The sequence below is a fragment of the Pangasianodon hypophthalmus genome, chromosome 4 (assembly GCF_027358585.1).
Source record: "Pangasianodon hypophthalmus isolate fPanHyp1 chromosome 4, fPanHyp1.pri, whole genome shotgun sequence".
In the NCBI taxonomy this organism is placed as follows: Eukaryota; Metazoa; Chordata; class Actinopteri; order Siluriformes; family Pangasiidae; genus Pangasianodon; species Pangasianodon hypophthalmus.
Window position 1 is genome coordinate 13731499 of NC_069713.1, and position 22470 is coordinate 13753968.

The following is a 22470-nucleotide window of genomic DNA, read 5'->3' on the forward strand; positions in this document are numbered from 1 at the left end:
CCTAATATCTAAGATAAAATCAAATAAAATAAAATAAAACTGTTGATAAAGTTGACATTTTGTAGCTTGCTGCTATTTTGTGAAACGAAAACAAACCTGGTGCAACATAAAAATGAACGTAATGCTAGACTAATTTTTTTAGCTCACATTAACCAACTAATTAATGCAAATAAACCTGACTTTAGTGATCTATCTAGCACTAGAGGGCAGATAGAGGTAGAGACTGATGAAAATGATGCAGTAGGAAAATTAACGCTTGTTCTTGGTTCGTACGCAACCCGCGTGCCATACAAGGCCAACCGGTGGAAAAGCGGCATAAGTCTATGGTGAAGGAGCTCAAATAGCAACAGAAACACTACTGTTGTACTTGTATTACACAAAAGTGGACACATTTTTATCTGAAGAGGTCTGAAATTTCACTGCGGCAGCCACCGCAAAATGTTCTAATGAGGAAAAACTGTGTTTATTGAGTGATGTATGTACCAGCAGCAGCATTTTAAAATCAGTTCTGTAACTTACTGGAAGCCAGTGTAAGGTTTTTAGGATTGGAATGATATGTTCCTTTCTCTCTGTTTTTAGAACTCTTGTAGCTGCAATCGAAAATTTTTGTATAATGTGAAGAGCCCCTTCCCAAATTTAATAGCGTAAAATTATAAAAATTTGAAGTAAAAAAAATTGAAATAAAAATTGTAGTTTAAACTGACATGATTTATGCTTGGTTTTAAGTTAAATTAAGAAAATAAACAACTTACTAAAAGAATCACATAAGTATAACTGGCATGGTTTTAATCCCATTTAGTTGTGACTAAACTCAGTCAATTAGGCTTGCAACTATAATGCATGACAACTATAATACAGTAGTTCATAATTGATAAAGATGTACAATGTCTTTACATCATTTAAAAAAATAATAAACTGTAGCTCAAAATTTTAGATTAAATGAAATTGTAGACCCTTAGCTATACTTTACAGACCCCAAGAATACCCTGGATTCCCTTTGGGAAAATATTTGACACATATAAGGCATACGGATTACATCACCCTCCATAAAGCAAACTTAAAAAAAGCAATGCACAGGTCCACAGGAAAACAAGACAAGATTCAATTATTTAGCACTTGTCTGTCCTTAAATGAATGCTCTGGGACAGAAAGAAAATCTCTATTTGGATCAATTTAAATGATAATATTAGCATTTTGTTGTTTGATTGGGACCATCAGGGAATTTCACATAGCACAATCTATTCTCAATTATTCAAACAAGCCTGAGAGAAATGGAGAAGAGAGATGAGACACTGTAAATATATTGCAGCCAAGTACACACTCTAATCTAATGGAGTTGTTTGTACGTCAGAAAATAGACCCTGGACACATCCACATTCAGCTTGAAGCTTTGTACATGTGCATGTCCTGAATTAGGAATGAGGTTGATTGAAGGATTGTTTGTATTTTTAAATATTTTTTTTTGTTTTTTAATTACTGTGGTATTGCCAGGGCAAGGAGAGGGAATGCGTGTAAATATGTTTACACAGTCTTTTGTGTGCATTTGTTTGAATTGTACAGTGTGCCGATGTGGGTCTGTGCAGGCTTTTGTTACCTGGTGTATAGGTCTGTGCTCTTGTGTGTTTAGATTAATGAAATGTGTGGGGCGTGCTGATCGTAAAGCCCAAAAGGCTGCGTGTCTGTTTTCTGAGCTGTCATCCTCCTGCAGTCACAAAACCCACCCACGCCCACCTGAGAGAGAGAGAGAGAGAGAGGGAGAGAGAGAGGGAGGGAGAGAGAGGGACAGGCATGGGTTGCTGTCACACTGACAGGTAGGGAGATGGAGAAAGAAAAAAGGAGGCCTAAAAAGAGAGAGTGAACAGTAGAAGCTTGGAGCTTAAAGTGGTCCCTGTGACACGCCAATCTCCTCTTCTATTTATAGCGGCAGTGCAGTGAGAGGCCGTTCATTCGCTCTCTCCCTTTTTCCCATGAATCTCTCAGCTTGTTAACACATGGATCCCGTGTAGGAAAAAAGAGATTCCATCAGTGTTAGCCTTTCTTCTCCTTCACATTTACTTTCTCTCTCTCTGTCTAAAGCAAACTCTTTAGTATTCAGGTATGTGCTCTCAGAGACAGAATCAATTTCATATTACTGTGCCTCACTGTAACGAATGGCAATGTTCTGAGAGTGCAGTGATCATACTGTAGATGATATTGAACATTATGTGTGTATATGAGATTATGTGTATGTTTGTGTTAATGTGGAGTGTTTACACACACGGAACAGAGCATACGGCTGTCAAATTCTTATAAAAGTTGCATTTGAATTGTTAAAATTTACATAAAAATCTTCAATATGTCTTCATGCAGCAAAATATTTGTATATATATTTTAATTTAAGCCTCAGTTAGACCAATTCCTCTTATTTGGTACATGGCATATAACATAAATCCTGCTCTAAAACCTACAAAATGCACTGTATGTCGAGAGTAAGTCTAATAAAGTGTATTACATGCATTACCATTTTAGGATACATACTTAGTTTTTACAACATTATTTTTTTTTTAAAAATGCACAGAAATAAAGTCACAAATGACATGCAATAATTCAGAATAATTTTTCTTTCATCCAGTGACACAAGGGTCATTCCATCATTTTAGGTGACGTTTAGGCGAGATTTCGGGTCTTGGCCCTGTGAAATGTCACATACTTTCACATGTGATTTTTACAAGATTAATTTACTTTCACATGTGATTTTTGCATATGATTCATTCATTTTCATGTGATTTTTACACATGATTCATTTACATTCGCATGTGATTTCTACACATGATTCATTTACTATCACATGAGATTTCTACACATGATTCATTTACATTCACATGTGATTTCTACACGATTCATTTACTATCACATGAGATTTCTACACATGATTCATTTACATTCACATGTGATTTCTACACGATTCATTTACTATTACATGAGATTTCTACACATGATTCATTTACTATCACATGTGATTTCTACACATGATTCATTTACATTCACATGTGATTTCTACACGATTCATTTACTATCACATGAGATTTCTACACATGATTCATTTACTATCACATGTGATTTCTACACATGATTCATTTACATTCACATGTGATTTCTACACGATTCATTTACTATCACATGTGATTTCTACACATGATTCATTTACATTCACATGTGATTTCTACACGATTCATTTACTATCACATGTGATTTCTACACATGATTCATTTACATTCACATGTGATTTCTACACATGATTCATTTACATTCACATGGGATTTCTACACATGATTCATTTACTATCACATGTGATTTCTACACATGATTCATTTACATTCACATGTGATTTCTACACGATTCATTTACTATCACATGTGATTTCTACACATGATTCATTTACATTCACATGTGATTTTTACACGATTCATTTACATTCACATGGGATTTCTATACGTGATTCATTTACTTTCACATGTGATTTTTACACGATACTTTTAATTTCACATGCGATTTCTAAACACAGTTCATTTATTTTGACGTGATTTCAGGGCATAACATGGTGAAATGCACCTTCATGTTTTTCACACACAATCTCACACACACACTACATCTAATCACTGAAATGTTTTGTATTTAAACTCACAAAAGGCTGTTTTGATTGGTTCTAAATCATAGACTGCCATTTAACAAAATATTCCTAACAACACAGAGCAAATCGATGCCTAATCTTGAACCTTATAATTCTCCTGTAATGGTTTAAAATGTTGACATGTTTTATATTTCGATTGGATTAGTTTAGATTTTACGGTAGTCAGTAGTGTTCAGTGTAGCACACCTAGTAGCAGCTACCTAGCTAACATGGATACCAATCATTATAGCCTATATTCATCAAAATGAACAAAATCTAGCCCTATCTTTTACAAACAACTGGTTACTGGAAATTTAAATCATGTATAGAAATGCAGACACAACAAAAAATGATTTACTGCTTGCTACTGTTATTTGAAAACAGTCTGTTGATAGCTAGTGGAATTTATATGGGATTGGGTTGCATTTAACTGGTCGTAAAATTAGTACCTTGGAGTGCGGGGTTACCATTATTTTTTATTATCAAGGAAGTAACAGATTGTTAACTTTACCTGTAAATGTAACAAAATATCTTTCTTCCAATATTCCCATCAGCTAAAAACTCTCCAAAAAATTTTATTTTTAAATATCCAAACTCTAAACTGTTGTTTTTGACGTCTAGCAAAACATCAGCAGTACAACTCACATTATGTTATAGTGTCATTATTTCTAGTACAAAAAAATGTACACACAGACACACACTTCTGATCTAGCCTCCTGATGATAGTCATTGAGAGATTTTGTGTTCTTCCTGTGCTCTGCAGTTATCACATTAGAGGGGCCTGTGTGTGTGTGTGTGTGTGTGTGTATACGTGTGCTTGTCTCCCCACATGAATTTGTGCTTACTGTGTTTATTCTCCAAATTCAACGTGAGACCTCAAATTATAACTCAACCCAGGTTGAACAGCTCTCTCTGAATTATCGACGTTGATTTGTGTCTTTATTATGTCCTTAGTGAGTCCAGACTAGTGCCATTGCAAGGCACAACACTGCCACCTAGTGTCCGTGTCCGTGTCCTTGTGTGTGTGTGTGTGTGTGTGTGTGTGTGTGTGTGTGTGTGTGTGTGTGTGTGTGTGCTCTCTGTGTGTCCTGTGAGTCCTGTGTGTGTTTGAGAGCTGACTTCATGTTGCTAGTTTGCTGTTGCTTCTGGTCTGGCCATCTGCTGCAGATTAGAATTAGACTTGCGGCCTAATTTAGTTAGCATCCTGACCCAAGCTCACTGATGAGGAAGAGAGAATGTGTGTGTGTGAGAGAGAGAGAGGGTGAAGGGCTTTATTAGAGACACTGCCCTGCAGATAAACTTGCCACTCGATGGTGGGGGAATGGAAAAGATCTTGATTTTCCAGCTGCTAACACTCCCTTCCAAAATACACACACAAATCACATTCATGCAAACAGGTTATGAATCGTAGTCTTAATGGAAAGAACACCTGCTACATTTACATTTATTTTTACTTTAAGCTGTTTAGGGGCCTTGCTGTAATGTTTGTGATCGCTAGCTCCGAGTTTTATACACTTAGCTTCCACTGCCTAAAACGACTATGAACTGAAATGACTTAATTTGGAAGAACACACGTATTGGCAAAGTTGTGCATCCAAAGGGACATAATTTTTTCCACTTCAATGCAGGTTATATACCTGCATTGAAATGGAAAATATAATTGTGTATGTAGCAAAAAAAAAATCTTGAATCTTGAAGAGATCATTTGTAGGAAAGTATACGATTAGCTATTTGTATTTGTCTCTACATATACCTTGGTCCACCTGTGGGCCATAACAGAGGGACTGTTATTCATTTATTCTTGCCCAGCATGTGATTGATTATTTTTGTCCTTTAAAATATGCAGCCTCTGCATGTGCCTGTAGTTTAATTCACTCGAATCTAAAAGTATATATATGTGGCGTGTGTGTATTTTGTGTGTGTGTATTTTGTGTGTGTGTGTGTGTGTGTTGGGGGTGATGGGGCACTACGGGAGTTATTAATGACACAGAAACACCAAAAATAGCAGTGGTTAGTGTGTACAAATCAGTATGTGGTGTATGGGATACGGCTGGAGTTGCTGCTGTGCACTGAGCTCTCTCTCTATCTCTGTCTCCTCTTTCTACTCTCACTTGCTGTTCCTCCGAGACAAGTTCCAATCAGCAAACACACTCACACACTGCATTCCACAAACGTGCTTTAGACTTCGAGTCACACACAATCACTCAGGTAATAAGCATTATCACACTCATGAGTGTGCACACGCACAGTCAGATCTGGCCTTCTGGAGACAACTTTAATGAGTGTGACTGTGTGTGTGTGTGTGTGACCATTTGATCTACCTTTCTCTCTCTCTCTCTCTCTCTCTCTTTCTCTGGTTTTCTGTCTCTGTGTGTGTCTGAAAAAACTGAAGCACTTATCCATACCACATTGCCTCTCTTCCCGGCATTGCTCACCATACAAGAGTGTAGGAGGTAATTGAGTGTGTCTATTTAGGAAAGAGAATGAATGCAGCTACTTCAGTTCAGTGCAAATGAAGGTTAAACGCATTTCCTGTGCTATTAGTCTGGTGTAGTTTATTTTTTTAACAAAATTTGTGAACAAAAGCCAAAGCAGAAGTTTCTCTGTTTATATGGACTAAAATAAATACGCTGTTGCGATTTGTAAATTTAAAATCCCTTATTGTTGTGGGAAGAAAATGTATTTGACCTTTTTAGGTAAGCAATTAAATTAAGTAATTAAAGAAATATTATAGTGACCTAGTCTCTAATCTCTAACTATTTACTCTAAATTTGTTTATCGTAGCTGTATAAAGACTATATATAAATTAAAAATCCACAACCATTACACTGTAAAGGTCATGGGATAAGATTGACATGAAAGAAAGTCTTTAAAAACTGTTCTTATGTAAAAACTGTTCCAACTTTCCAACACTGGAGCAATTAGCGGTTACTTATGCTATCTCCATGGTTTTGTGGGATCAGTTTGTCATCAGGCAAAGTTTATGCTCTGAGTTTCTGTTAGGACACATTCACTATGTGTTGCTGTCTCAGTGCTACATGGTCGCTGGGTCGATCTTGAGCTCAGGTTACCCTCTGTGTGAAGTTTCAAATGTTCTCCCCATGTCTTTGTGGGTTTCCTCCAGGTTCTCTGGTTTTCTCCCACCTCCCAAACACATACCAGTAGATGGACTGGCTGTGCAAGGTGTGTATGTGTGTGTGCATTGTGCACCGCGATGCACTGGTGTCCCATCCAGGGTGTATTCCTGCCTCACATTCAGTGTTCACTGACCAGGATAAAATGGTTACTGAAGATGAATGAATGAGCTCATAAATATTTTCTATTGACGAATTCAAAAATATATTGCATGTTACTTGTATCTTGTTCTATTTCTATGCATATATCTTCTCTTTATTTTCCCCCCTCTTAGCCCCCTCACATACCCCCCTTTCTTTTCCTGTGATGCCTGAACATGATTGGTGCACCCTGACTACCATGACAACCTGCTCTGCCTTCATCTTGCTCCTCTTACCTTCCCCTCTCCTGGGCACAGAGGGGCAAAGTGTGTGTGTGTGTGTGTGTGTGTGTGTGTGTGTGCATGTGTTTGTGTGTAGGTGTGAGTATGTAGATGATGTAAAGAAAAGTGGTGTTAAGTAATTTACTTACTCTCAAGGCAGCCTCAGTCTCTTCTTTTGTCCTTCACAACCCAAACTGTTATTGCCATCACTGGTGTGTGTGTATGTGCGTGTGTGTGTGCCTGTGTGTGTGTGTGTGTTTATACGCGCACATCAAGCCAACCATTTCACAGGGGGGCTTCAGTTATAGTAGAAGGACGGGGACATTGAGATGAGTACAGGGAAGCAGAGAGCATTATGAAAGTGAGGTCCCCCCACCCCCCCCCACACACACACACACACACACACACACACACACACACACCTGCGGCTTCTATGGGCTGTGTGTTTTAAAGAGACATTTGTGAGAACGGTATAATGTCACCTTATCAGATCACTTTATGATGATACACATATCTGAATGTAAATGAAAGGTTATGTGTCTGTGTGTGCATTTATATATCTATGTCATGGGCAAGGACTGTCTCATCTGTGCACTAAAGCTGGGTCTACTGTTGGCATGGAGACGGTTGCAGCGGCGTGAGGCTGCTGCCATGGTAACGCAGTACACTTAGGAGGGGGTCGAGGGCCAATGCTGTTCACTTTGTCCTTTCTTTTGTTTGCTGCATCTTTCCCGCTGCTCCCCTGCCTCAGTGGAGAGAAAATGGTGGGTTCAGATAGAAATGGAGGTTTCTGAGATTGGAATAGTGCAGAGAAACAGATGTTATTGTCAGCATGAAGGTTTCTATCAGTGATGGCCACTTTTAAAAAAACTTGAACCTTTTTTTTTTCTTGGTCATTGATGTTCTCTTTTTTTATACTTTGAGTACCTGGAGGTAATGCTTAGTGTCCTTCTGTGTGTGTGCGTGTGTGTGTGTATACACATATTTAATCCTTTGTGAAGATCAAAAAGGAACAAATGTTCTCACAATCACCCAGTCCCCACAAAAATACACTAGTTTTACAGATTTTCTTTGAAAAAGGATTTTCTTCTGGTTACTGAGGTTAAGGTTTGGGTTAGATTTAGTTTTAGGCATAGCATTAACTATCCACAGTAATCATGCTAAAGGGAAGTGATTAAGATAACAGTTTGTGTGTGTGTGTGTGTGTGTGTGTGTGTGTCTGTGTCTGTGTGTGTGCTTTCTTTAGAGGTACAGAGGAGGTATTCCAAGCCCTAGAGGATAACCAGGTGACTTTGTCCACAATGAAAGCCTCACGCTTTGTCAGGGCTTTTGAGAAAGAGGTGGACCGCTGGGAGCGCTGCCTGTCTCTCATACTGGAGGTCATAGAGATGATCCTTACTGTCCAGAGACAGTGGATGTACCTGGAGGTAGACACACAAAAACACACACATCAATGACCCACCACCGTAATTTACAGTGGGTTTTACAGCTTTTCCTTGAATTTAATCTCTTTATTTTTTGCCAAACATGACAGTAGTGTGTATGCATCCCGTACCATCCTCCTCTCTCCTGACTTCCTGGCAATGTTTTAATAGTTTTGGACTTTTTCTTTTTTTTTTTTTTCACTTTTGACTGCTTAGGAATGTTTTGTATACATGTGACTGTCAATCACAGGGACACTAGCCAATCGTGGGCATCTGTGAGCTCATGCATGAAGAAGAGGACAGATAGCATTTTCCTCTGAGTGTGTTACTCTGTCCTGTGACGCAGCAGTTAGCCTTCGCCATCCCTGGTTGGTAGTTGTCGTATGGTGGGGAGGCCAGGTGATCAAATTGCGCCTGTATTGATGGATGACAAAGGGATTTTACATGTGTGTAACCCCGTGTTTTTACTCTAAGGAAACAGAGAGTGGTCAAAGGCAGCAATAAAGTTCCTAAAGACTTAATTAAAAAAACGTAATTCAAAATATTCTAAACATTTATTTAGAATACAGTTTTTGTAGTGTTTTATATAAAGTTTATTTTAATTTTTTTAGTTTATGTTTATTACGTAGTTGACTGAGTTAAACAAATTCTCATAAGCCAGCACTGATGCATCTGTATGTATGATTTCACTCACAAAAACATTAATGCATGCACCTTGGTAAACCTTTTCCATGGTTATAGCTATATTTTATAGATATATATAGCTAGATTTTGCATTCTCATATGCACGTGCAGTACACATCATTTTCCAGAATGAGCATACATACACAAAGATTATAGGTCTTGTTTTACAAAAAGGAACTGCCCAAAAACCTTGTGTAATTTCAGTATGTTCTCAAACTCTCCAGCATATTGTTTATTGTAAACGAGATCAAGTGGTTAACCAAGCATTCACAAACACATATGCACATCTGCGAAACTTCACTGATTAAGCATGAGCTCACACTTGTACAGACCTCACTTGCTCTTGCTCACTTGCTTCCTTAAATAAGCCCCATATCTGCAGAGGTTGAACAGCAGGTTTGTACTGCTGCATTAACCATGACACCAGTACCTCCGGCCTGATACATAAACAAAAATACACACTCTAACATGATTGCACAAACATGCAATGCAGAGTGAGACTTCAGAACCAGCTGTTCTTTTAGCATTGATGGGAAGAGCATAGTGGCTGTCAGAATAGATATCCAGTATGTGTGTCTTTGTATACACACCTGTGATTCCTTTCACCATTTATTTCCAACACTCTTTCAGAACATCTTTTTGGGAGAGGACATTCGTAAGCAACTGCCACGTGAATCTGCTGAGTTTGATGAAATCAACTCTAGCTGGAAGACCATCATGGACCGACTAAACAAGGACAAGAATGCCCTGAGAGGGACACAGCACCCAGGTAAGAAGGTGAGGGGTTGAGCCATGCCACATGGGGAGACACTGATGTAAATGGAAGGAGATGGGCCATGTGAATAAAATTTTTTTCAGGATTCTATTCACTCTGGTCTAGTAAGCCATTCAGTTAAGGTCAGTATGAAAATGATAGAGTATTTATTCAGTATTTATTGTACTTAAATATCTAGTCAATCCACTTATTTGCATTCTGTCAGATAAACTATCTACTTTTTACTTGAAGACAAATGATGACACTTAGAACATGTGTAGTGTATATTTATAAATTCCTCTCTAGAGATCACACACAAAAATTGCTTCACAAGAACACCAGAAGTAAAACTGCCAACACCAAAACTGAAACGAAAATATATAAAATTGAATTAAAACTATTTCTACAAGAATAAAAACATCCAAGAATGAGTGCTGTATCCAAAAATATAAGCTAATATAAACTATCAGACTTAACTAATTTTTTTTGTAAAATTAATTTTAAAAACACTGTAATATAACTCTAAAGTAGAGTTTGATAAAAGGGAAGAAGGACACATCATGTAGTTGTAAGTAACATGAGAAAGTGAAAGAGAGCACAGATCATTAATTGTACTGTCTGTGCCAGGTTTGCCTGAGAAGCTGTCTGAGATGAACAGTAAGCTGGAGGAAATCCAAAAGTCTTTAGATATGTATCTGGAGACCAAGAGGCAGATCTTTCCACGATTCTACTTCTTGTCCAACGATGATCTGCTGGAGATACTGGGCCAGTCACGCAACCCAGAAGCAGTGCAGCCTCACCTCAAAAAATGCTTCGACAATATCAAGAGTCTGCGCATCAACAAGGTACACCCAAACACAAAAACTCCCAGATAAGTAAAGAGATTGTAGAGTTGGAATCTTGATCTCATGATCTCCCTCATGATCTCATGATCTCCCTCCTAAGTGTGGAGAAAATACTCTGAATAATACTACTAAGCATATTGTATGTTTAAGCGAGTCTTGGTCACAAAAGCTATTGTCTGGTTCAAACTATCCTTTCTAATACAGCAGTAATACACACAGTAACTAATCTGTATGTGTGTAGATGGGAATCGGCAGTATGAAGTCTGAGGCTGGTGGGATGTTCTCTGCCGATGGGGAGTTTGTGGAGTTTACTCATCCTGTTCTTCTAGAGGGGCCAGTAGAGGTGAGTTCAGAACAATACCATGTCAAATGCACGCTTTAGCAGCGGTCAGAGTGAAATGAGAAAAGAGATTAAACGGGGGAAGAGGCAGGATTTGCAAACCACAGAAGCCTGAGCCAACAGAAAACAAACAGGGTGGAGTGTGGAATCTTTTTTCAGAAAAACATGAAGCATTGGACTTTTGCCTCTCTATTTTCTTAGTGTCAGCTTGTTGTTCACAGTTGCAAAAATAAACCATTTATCTAGCTCATGTTAGCCGTACATTCCATCCAAATGATATAACACCAGGACCATCCAAAAATTGCTATATTTTTGGCACCACTCTGACATGGTGAAAGTCCAGTGTGATTGCTGCTTTACTCAGATTTACAAAAGACTTTTTCCATGTGCTCACTTCAGTCAAGTCAGTTACTCTTAGGTTTAGGTCAATTCTATTCTATAGTATATTGAGTAACATTATTTAATGTTGAAGAATCAGATCTGCATAAATTATTTACGCTTGTTACGGAATACATGTTCAAATAAAAAAAAAATATAATTATCTCAAGTACCAATTAAATGTCAAGATGTAAATAAGCAAGTAACAAATCTTGAACATTGTGACTTAAGTTGGATTTAAGTCAAGGAAATAAGTAGTACACTATATGGCCAAAGTTATGTGGACACTTGACCAATTACACCCATATGTGCTTGTCGAATATCACATTATAGATTTAGTCCTCCTTTGCTGTTATAGTAACCTCCACTCTTCTGGGAAGGCTTTCCACTAGATTTTGGAGCGTGGCTGTGGGGATTTGTACTCATTCAGCCATAAGAGTATTAATGAGGTCAGCCACTGATGTTGAACAAAAAGGCCTGGCACACAGTCAGCAATCCAGTTTATCTCAGAAATGTTCAGTGGGTTTGAGGTCAGGGCTCTGTGCAGGCCACTTGAGTTCTTCCACTCCAACCTTGGCAAACCATGTCTTTATGGAACAGGTTTGGACGAGGCCCTAGTTCCAGTGAAGGGAAATTGTAATTCTACAGCATACAGAGACGTATGATACAATTGTGTGCTTTCAACTTTGTGGCAGCAGTTTGAGGAAGACCCACATATGGGTGTGATGGTCAGGTGTCCACATAATTTTGGCTACATATCCTGTTTTGGCTTGTTTCTTGTTAGTATGTATGTAATTCAAGGGATTTAACAAAAATATTGCATTAACCGTTTAGGAATTGCAGCCATTTTTTTTTACATATTCCCCCCATTTTTACAGAGTCAAAAGTAATTGGACAAACCAGCCTAATCATAAATATTATGATCAGTGACTGCCTGAAAGCTGGAACTCAAGGACATCAAATGCTGAGTTTCCTCCCTGCAGTTTTGCAGCGTTTGACCCAATCTGAGAAGAAAGTATAGCTCTGTATGCTTCAGAATCCATGCTGCTATTTCTCCATGCAGCGGTCACATCATCAATAAATGCCAGTGACCCAGTTCCATTGGCAACCATACCTGCTCAGGCCATAACACTGCCTCCACATGTTTGACAGATGATGTGGTATGCTTTGGGTCATGAGCACTTCTTTTCCTTCTCCATACTCTTCTGATCATTCTGGTACAAGTTAATCCTGGTTTTGTCTGTCCAAAGAATCATGTTCCAGAACTAAGCAGACTTTTTTAGACTGTTTTCTGGCAGTCTGATTTGGCCTTTTTGTTCTTGAGTGTTACTAGTGATTTGCATCTTGAGGTAAACTGTCTATATTTACATTCATGAAGGTTCTCTCAGTCACCTGTAGACTTTGATAATGATACGCCTACCTCCTCCAGAGTGTTCCTGACTTAGCTAGATGTTGTGAAGGGGTTTTTCTTCCCCAAGTAAAGAATTCTGTGATCATCCACTTTAGTTGTTTTCCGTGGTCTTCCACGCCTTTTGGTGTTGCTGAGCTCGCCAGTGCATTCCTTCTTTTTAAGAATGTACCAGATTGTTAATTCGGGCACTCCTAAAGTTTCTGCTATCACTCTGATAAGTCTGTTTTATTATTTTCAGCCTAATGAATGCCTCCTTTACTTGCCTCAACACCTCTTTGGACTGCATACTGAGAGTTCCATGAACACCTACCAAATGCAAATTCAACACTTGGAATCAACTCCAGACCTTTTATCTCCTTCATTTGTCATGAAATAATGAGGAAACAGGCCACAGCTGGCCATGAAACTGCTTATCATTCAATTGTCAGATTACTTTTGAGCCTGTGAAAGTTGAGTTACTATGTGACTCAAAAAAAAAATGGCTGTAATTCTTAAATGGTTAATGCAATATTTTTGTTAAACCCCTAGAATTAAAGCTGAAAGTTTACACCTCAATCACATCTTGATTGCTTCATTTCAAATCCATTTTGATGGTATACAGAGGCAAAATTTCGAAAATTGTGTCAATGTCCAAATACTTATGGATCTGACTGTATGTGTGTGTCTGTGTGTGTCTGTGTGTAGGCATGGTTGTGTGATATTGAGAGGACCATGCGCTGGACTCTGAAGGATTGTTTGAAGAACTGCTGCATGGCTCTCAAAAAGATGATTGGAAAAAGAGACAAGTGGGTTAAAGATTGGCCTGGGCAGGTGAGTGACCTCAATCATACATGTCTGTCTACATGTGCGTGTGCTTCTACATGTGGTAAAATGTACTCTTTTCATGTAGATGCTGATAACAGCCAGCCAGATACAGTGGACCACAGATGTCACCAAATCTCTGATTGTAGGCAAAGAGAGGGCAGACAAATCAGCACTAAAATCCATGAAAAAGAAACAGGTGAGATAAGTGACTCCCATAGGGGTCGTCCTGCAAACAATCTGATTGATTTCCTGTGGCACAAGCACAATGATTGACTGATGTCTTCACCTTTGTTTGTAGACCTAACTAGTTTCAGACCCAAGGTCACTCATGTAATGGATATCAGAACAAAGGAAAAAACCACAGCAGATCAAACTGCTCCTGACATAGTCATCAATATTGCACCCCAACATGGGTGTCACATAGTGCAGTGTTACAGAGCAGATCAAGTGTCAAGTTTTGTCATGTGTCTATGGCAGGTGTCCATGCTGCACCGCTACTCTGACGCCATAAGAGGAAACCTCTCTAAAATCATGCGCCTCAAGATTGTGGCCTTGGTTACAGTAGAAGTTCATGCTCGTGATGTCCTTGATAAATTGGCCAAAGCAGGCTGCTGTGATGTGAACGCTTTTGACTGGCTTTGTCAGCTCCGCCTCTACTGGGATAAGGTGAGAGTGGGGGTCAGTGAGAGAATGGGGAGAAAAAGTCAATGAGAAAGGAGGATGGAGTTTGCCCGTAATCTACAGACTAGAGCCCCATAGAATATTATAAACTCAAGTTCTGTATACAGCATGATATTAAAAACAGATTTTAAACATGTTCAGACTGTTAGTAACTATTATTTTATGAATATTTTGTTACTGGTTTATCATATTTCATGATTGAACCCTAGTATGCTTTGTATGTTACTAATAGATTCAGAGATTTGTCTTACTGATTGTAGTTTATTTGATTCATATGATGAATACTTTTTGTCTTGTAATATTTCTATGATAATAATTAAAAGTGCTGTATAAATAAAGATTATTACTTTGTGTTTTATGAAATAACTAATCAAAGCACCATCTGTTTGTTTTGTGTGTGTGTGTGTGTGTGTGTGTGTGTCTCTGCAGGATGTGGATGACTGCATTATCAAACAGACCAATACACACTTCCAGTACGGTTATGAGTACCTGGGCAACTCAGGCCGCTTAGTCATCACCCCTCTCACTGACAGGTACTGTAGCCATGGCAACATGTCTGTTTTCACCTATGAAAGGTAACAGTCGCTGGCCTGTGAGCTGAAGCATTATTGGATTTCCTGGAGCCAAACGGCCTTCCTGCTCTTGTGTTAAGCTGCCTTGGTGCACTGCTGCCGCTGCTGTGGGAGGAGTTTTCCTGAAGTGTTTTTATGCATTTTTGATCTTGTACAGAACCATTGTAGCTGCTCACCCACACAACAACCTGTGGTCATTATAAGCAAAATATATTATTATATGTCATACTCATTTTCCTGAGCACACTAAGTCCCTATACTCACATTTCTTGAATTAGAAGTTCAATATTTGCATCCATTTGTTAAAGCCATGATGGCTTTAACACACTCTGAGTCATACACTAGGTGCTTTGTAGCTACATTCACTGGCCAACTTATCATATACACCTACACAGTTACAGTTAGCTGACTGTAGCCCATCAGTTGCTATACACAGTATGTCATCCTACCTTTGCCCTCTCTATCGGGACTACTGCTGTCAATTTGGGAGGTGGATCACTCTCAGCACAGCAATACCACTGACATGAGGTAGTGTGTATGGGGCTGGTATGAGTATGAAGTGCAGCTTTGTAGGTAATGTTGTTAAACACCCCAGTGTTACAGCTGTGTTGAAAAGGCTGTGGTCTACCAGCCAAAAATATCCAGAAACTGTACAAAATTAATGTGGTTAGGCACTAGTGACTGATGAAGGGATAGAGGGCAGTTAACACAAATGGTGCATGGAAAGAGCTATATTTTGTAGGACCTGCACTCAATTCTTACTGCACATGATAGAGTCATAGCAGTGCCACATAATAACACTAACATGCCACTACCGGTGGTAAGCCTATGGTAGTCTATTTCCTCTGATGTACAATGTACTGGCAGGTAGGTGTACCTCATAAAATGGACAGTTAGTATAGGTACAAGGAATAGCTGCCTCATAAACTATCAGTAGATAATTATTTGTCAGAATATAATAGTCTTTCATTTTATTACAGATATTACTTGTATTGTAGTTAATGACACTGATCATATCAACAGATCATATCAACCCTTCTGTGGAATTGTTATTGTAGCATCCGCTTTTTCATAATAATCATTAGCATTTCAGGCATAGATCAAGGCAGAAACATTACATCTTATTACAACTCATCTTCAGGGTCAGCATGAACTAACATTGCCAGATGTTAACAGTAATATTATGAGCTGAGTGAAACTCAATGGAAAGCTGACAATGGCAGCAGAGCAAATCTGTATCAGGGTGATAATGAACCTTCTTATCTGAGAGTGAGTGAGAGAGAGAGAGAGAGTCAGAGACAATTATTTACCACGTTTTGGCAATATTCAAATCTTAATACAATCATTTTTGACACCTTTCAAATTTGATTTGATCTAAGAGAAAGATGAAGAAGGGAAAAGAAAGAGAGAGATAGACATGTTTTGTTCTTGGATTCTGGGATTTGGTGTACAAGCATTACAGTGGGGGTGTGAAGATTCTCCCCTACTATCAATTATTCATGGATTCCACATGGGAAGTGAGAGTCAAGAGTCAATAGCTGATTTTTATTGCATCCTTTAGAAACAGTAAAATAGCACTGAAAAGCGCAGCTGCAAAACGATCTTCCATGAAATGAAAGGAAACATCTAATCCTGGCTTATGTTGATGAGCACATGGCATCCTAAACCCACTCAAGGACATAGAGAATGGGCATACGGTGTCGGTCTTTGAGTTGTGTGTGTGTTTGTGTGAGTGTGTGTGTATGTGTATATACTTATTTTTTAAGTCTTGAGTGTCCTTTTGTAAGTTTTCTAAGTGTGTGTGTGTGTGTGTGTGTGTGTGTGTGTGTGTGATCGTGTCTGTTAGTCTCTATCTTAAGGCACCTGTGTATGATGATGTCTCTGTATGTATGGAATTCTCTCAAACCAAAAAGACATTTGAGCACAGTTGATTATGTTTAAAGTATAGATTAGTGTTCAGCTAAAACTTGTTAAGACAAGTCTATTTTTCATGCTATTATACTGTGTTAATTGTTCTTTGTGTATTGTATATATTAAACAATGCACAGCATATTGTATATTGTATATTGTATGTGTGTGACACTAGGGGGCCAAAGCTACTGTACTTGTACAACCAAACATCTGGTTGCTAAGTTAAAGGCACAGCATGACAAAACACAGCAGATTATCTAAAGTTACAGTTATTACTTCCTGGTGTACCAGTTTGTCTTTAAATGCTCTTGGCAGGGCTTGAAAGCAGAGTAAGTAAAAGTGATATCTTCTATAGGTGCTATATGACGCTGACCACAGCCTTACATCTGCACCGTGGTGGCTCTCCCAAAGGTCCTGCAGGCACAGGCAAGACCGAGACAGTGAAAGACCTGGGCAAATCTCTGGGCATGTATGTCATTGTGGTCAACTGTTCTGACGGTCTGGACTTCAAATCCATGGGGCGCATGTATTCCGGTCTTGCTCAGGTTTATGTTATTAACATGCAATAAATACTATATACGTATTTTATAAATGTAACATAACATAATGGATAGTGTATAAGGAATTATCATGACACATAGCATAATGAATTTTACAAATTATGTAATAAATAAGAGTGTGTCTGTTTCCAGACAGGGGCATGGGGTTGTTTTGATGAGTTTAACCGCATTAACATTGAGGTGCTGTCAGTAGTGGCACAGCAGATCCTGTCCATCCTCTCAGCACTGTCTGCAGGAGCCACCAACTTCATCTTCGAGGGCAAGGAGATCCGCTTGGTCTGGTCCTGTGGCATTTTCATCACTATGAATCCTGGTACATATTGCTCAGTGAGATTTTTAATTGTTTCTTTCTGCGTATTTAAGCAGGTATGTGTATTCCGTAATTGAGTATTAGAGTGTGGCACCCGGATATATATCTGTATTTACGTGTGTGTGTGTGTGTGTGTGTGTGTGTGTGTGTGCGTGTGTGTGTGTGGGTCTCCTCTAGGTTATGCTGGTCGTACTGAATTGCCTGATAATCTGAAGTCCATGTTTAGGCCAATCTCTATGGTGGTGCCTGACTCAACCCTGATTGCTGAGATCACTCTGTTTGGAGAAGGCTTCAACAACTGCAAGGTGCTGTCGCTTTCACGCTTTCAGCACACACAAACATATTACTAGGACGATCAATTTTCGACCTAACCCTTTGTGTAATCAATTTAAAGCTAAACCTAACCTTAACCTTAACCCTCAGTCAACTTCTAAGTGAGGGACGCCAACTTCTAAGCCAGAGATGTTGCTGCCAGGTTTGTTATTAAGGTTTAAGAATCAGAAAAACACATTAACATTTAAGGTGTGTTTGTGCATTCTGTTCACCTGCTGGGATTAACTGAATATGAGTTGTGTCTGTCAGTGTAAATACATTTGAAAACTGCACACTGCTGAAAATATTTTTGTTTTCTGCCAATAAATCTATTTGGCAGGTGATTTGGCAAGTGATATGTTCACAAAGCTTTTTTACTGGTTAAAAAAAAATCTTGTTTGAAAAATGTCTCTGTAGACATTGATTGTTTCAGCCACGTTTGTGCTGAAAATAACAGCAGGTTGTCACAGGCCTTCACAAAGGTAGCAATTACTATCAGCCTTAATAAATTAGAATAGGTGGTTGATTGCAATAATAATAAACCAGTAGTGACCACCCCTTTGATCTTATTATAGGTGCTAAAAGCCTCTTCGGCTGTTTACAAAATTGTGACAGTCCATTTTCACACCAAAATATGGTTTGTGAGGCTGCAAAATGAAAGTAGATATGACAGAGTAGATATGAGAAAAAAATGTGAAAAGGTATTTACAGGTTGTTCCTGCCTTTTTTTTTGCTAGGCCATGTGATAAAAGTTTAAAACTATAGTGTAGGTACAAATATACATATACAAATCATCTCAAATGAAAGCTTGCTTTCCTTACTACATGAATAATAAGTATAATAAATGATACAAAACATAATTATATTGTAACATATGATTTTATGTCTAACCATAATATGCATTTTAGCTGGATCATTAGGATATAGCAGATAACTTTGGAGAAAATGTGAATAAGGCACACTGGTTGGACGGATAACCTTGAGAGAGTAAAAATGTATCCTGCAATGATTTTCAGGGCTGTTTACCAAATCCACTTTTTATACAACTCCTGTTTTATTATCCAATAAGAGAGGCCTAAAGATCATGAATAGAATTAGATCATTATCAGAGAGGGAGCTGGACAGAAGGTTAGTGTTTGGTATTAAATTCGGCTTTGGAGCTGGAGGGGATTGAATCAGATAGGCAAACACAGATGAGTCTAGTCACACACACATTCACAGACACACACCAGGAGACAGAGTCCACTGTTGGTTTACTGCTGGCACACAGCATGCATGCTCTGTGTGTATGTCTGGGAGTGTGATTGTGTCTGTGTGTATAGGTGGGTGTATGTGCAAAACGCCTGACTGACAAAGCTCAACAACACAATGCGTGTAACGCCAGCTCCCAAAACACACACACTCGTGGCCTGGTAGGCATAAAATCCCCCCCAGAAAATCCACTCAGAGCTCCCACCTGCTCCAGCAAACATGGTCCTAATGGAAAAGCCTTATTTGTTGGGGCTGCATACAAGCTGGCATAAGTTGGCTGGCAGAGAGAGGGAGAGGGGCTCTGGAGATTGGACTTGGAATAACATATAATATACCTGAGATTAAGAGCAGCACCACAGGGTCGAGCATCATGTCTTCCACAGATCCCCACATGTCATTGTGAGACTTTATTTCCCCAACACACAAGCCTGCTCTCGCTCTTTCCCCTGTTCCCTGTCTCCTTACACAATCAATAATCCCTGTATCATTATGTGCTATTGAGAGGACTATTACCTCTGCAAATGGGAGGAAATGGACATATCAATGTTGTGTCATGTCAGCTGGAGTGGGAGTTAGACTGACTATAGCACCTAAGAGACAGAGAGCGAGAATGATAGATATTGAGATGCAGAGGATGAGGAAGAGGTAGAGAAAGATGGAGCAAAAGAAACTCTGGAGAAGAGGAAGACGAGAGGGAGCTGTTTCTTTGCCCTGTTGCACTGAAGTGTGGAAGTCTGGTGTTATGAGCCATGACAGATAGTGGAGTGTGTGTCTCCGGAGAGCCATGAGCTTGCGCTACCTGTGTGTGGGTGTGGGTGTGTGGGTGTGTGTGTTTTTGCGTGTACGTTGGAGGGTTGAGAGATTCTGTCTACTGGTTGATGAGTGTTGAGGAAAATGAGTTCATTATGATAACCAAAGCTAACACACATCCCAAATATAAACATGCAGAATTATGTCTCTAGCAGAAAAACAGTCAAACGTACATCGACCTCTGGTGTTTGTGTGTCTGTGTTTGTTTGTGTCACTGCTGTAGATAGTGTGTCTGGTGGCTAAGGTAATAACCCCTAGATAACGTGGTCCATTTACCTCAGTATGCATAACTCGAGGGTCTGTCCAGACTGCAGATTGGCGGCAGTATATATAAGTGGGCCAGATGGGCATTTCTTTGAGTCCGAATATGAATTTGAACATTTCTATGTAGACACCCAGTTCTCAAGTAGTTTTACACTCGCAGGGGCGAAGTTTACTCAGATGTCCAGTCAAGTTAACAGGGAAGATTATTCAAATTTATGAATATGACTTAAATCCTGTTGGGTTAGTTTATGTTAACTATCTGGCTTACAAAATCTGAAAAATGTTGGTATATATGAATGCCCATGACTTCCTTTTATGTACTTTAAATTTATGTATTTAAGGACTCTTGCACTTTGCTCTCTTTTAAATATAATTTTTTTTTCTCTGAAATGTAACATGTGCTGCTTACTTGCATAGTGTCCTGAAGCATTAAGACCTCCAGTCATGTCCAAATTGATTGTTTTTAGATCTTGCTACCCAGTGAGTTCCCCCCACCTGCCGATTTTTAATGGCAGCATACATGTTCCTTATACTGTGCTATGTGTCACCTAACCTGTTTGTTAGCTTGTTTGAATGGCAAACACCAAGCAATGAGGAACGGGGCAGCTTGTGTACAAATGCAGGATATCTGTAATTGTTTTAAATAAGACTTATTTCTGATGAGAATAGCTAGTCACAGAATATTCACTCTGTTATCTTCAGCAGTCATGTAATTACCTTATTGCATCTAGCCTAATGGGCCCTTTGGGGGCTAGAAAGTATTATGTAGGTATCTTGGCAACATCATGATGTATTGCTGCCTTGGAGGCTCATTTCAAACCATTTACAGATGTTTGCAGGTAATTTCTTAGTGACTGAAGCACAGCCTTTAAAGACACTGAATTATGAAACAGTACAGACAGCAAGGCTTGCTTTCTGTCACTGACACGTCTAAAGACTCAGTGACACACCCCCATTTCCATATATGAACACAAAACCATGCTTTCTGTCTTTTTTTCCTGCATTTTGTCTAAATTTATTTACTACATTTTTTCCCCTTCTCACATTTTGAGATCATGTGCTAATTTGTCACTGATAGTCCTCTCTGTTTCTGTTTCTCAGTGTCTCACTGTGACTTTTATTGATTTCCATTCACAGTTAATGAAAATCACACACGTTGTTTTAGAAATACTGAATGTTCTCTTTTTCTGCATCTCAATTTATTTCCACTTCAGTTACACAGTCTCACATCGTTTTCTTACCTTATCCCTCTGTGTGTCTCAGGTGTTAGCTAAGAAAGTTTTCACACTTTACAGTCTGGCAGTGCAGCAGCTGTCTAAGCAGGATCACTATGATTTTGGCCTGCGTGCGCTAACCTCTCTGCTCCGCTACGCTGGAAAGAAGCGCAGAGCCTGTCCTGATGTTGCAGATGAAGAGGTTGTACATGCATCCACAAAAACAGTCACATATTCACACATAGATAGTACTGCACACAATCACCTCAAACACACTTTTTGCCATATTATACAACAAAAACACATTCAGGCCTGTAGTGACTTATTCATACTTTACCGGAAGTACTCTGTTTGCATGTGTGTGTTTATAGTGTTTTATAGTGTGTCACTGTTGATAGGAATTTAACACTAAAACTGTGCTTTACACTCTGTTGGGAATACTGGTTGTGATTTAAAAAAAAAAAATTATCAAAAAGGATAAAACTTGAAAGGAAGCTTAAAAAAGACTCATCTCATCTACCTGAGTACAAACTCTACTTCTTTTTCTTTTTCCGTGTGAATAATTAAACATAATAATTTCTGGAATTTTTAAAAGTTCATGCTGTTCTCGATGTAAAGTAAATGTTATTCCTCAGTTTTAGCTCTGCTCTCTGTTCCTTATGCAAAGACAGAGGCAGACAGAACATAACAGTGTCAACACGCATTATGTCATATAATGATATAGGAACAGTTTTGTTTAATAGTTAAGGTTATGACTAAAGAATAGGTTTGAGAAACGGGTTTTCGAGGAGTTTAGTAAA

At 38.8% G+C, this 22470-nt stretch overlaps 1 protein-coding gene across 2 annotated transcripts in view; it reads left to right on the plus strand.

The window, feature by feature from the left end:
* dnah2 (dynein, axonemal, heavy chain 2) overlaps positions 1-22470 on the plus strand; it is a 134649-nt gene that overhangs the window by 59987 nt on the left and 52192 nt on the right. For both annotated transcript variants that reach the window (XM_026936299.3, XM_053233435.1), the window contains exons 29-40: positions 8392-8572; positions 9884-10022; positions 10635-10852; positions 11094-11195; positions 13666-13791; positions 13871-13981; positions 14263-14451; positions 14896-14999; positions 17305-17494; positions 17642-17822; positions 17997-18124; positions 21720-21872. In XM_026936299.3, the coding sequence (XP_026792100.3) occupies positions 8392-8572; positions 9884-10022; positions 10635-10852; positions 11094-11195; positions 13666-13791; positions 13871-13981; positions 14263-14451; positions 14896-14999; positions 17305-17494; positions 17642-17822; positions 17997-18124; positions 21720-21872 (1822 nt within the window). The remainder of the gene's footprint in view (positions 1-8391; positions 8573-9883; positions 10023-10634; positions 10853-11093; positions 11196-13665; positions 13792-13870; positions 13982-14262; positions 14452-14895; positions 15000-17304; positions 17495-17641; positions 17823-17996; positions 18125-21719; positions 21873-22470) is intronic.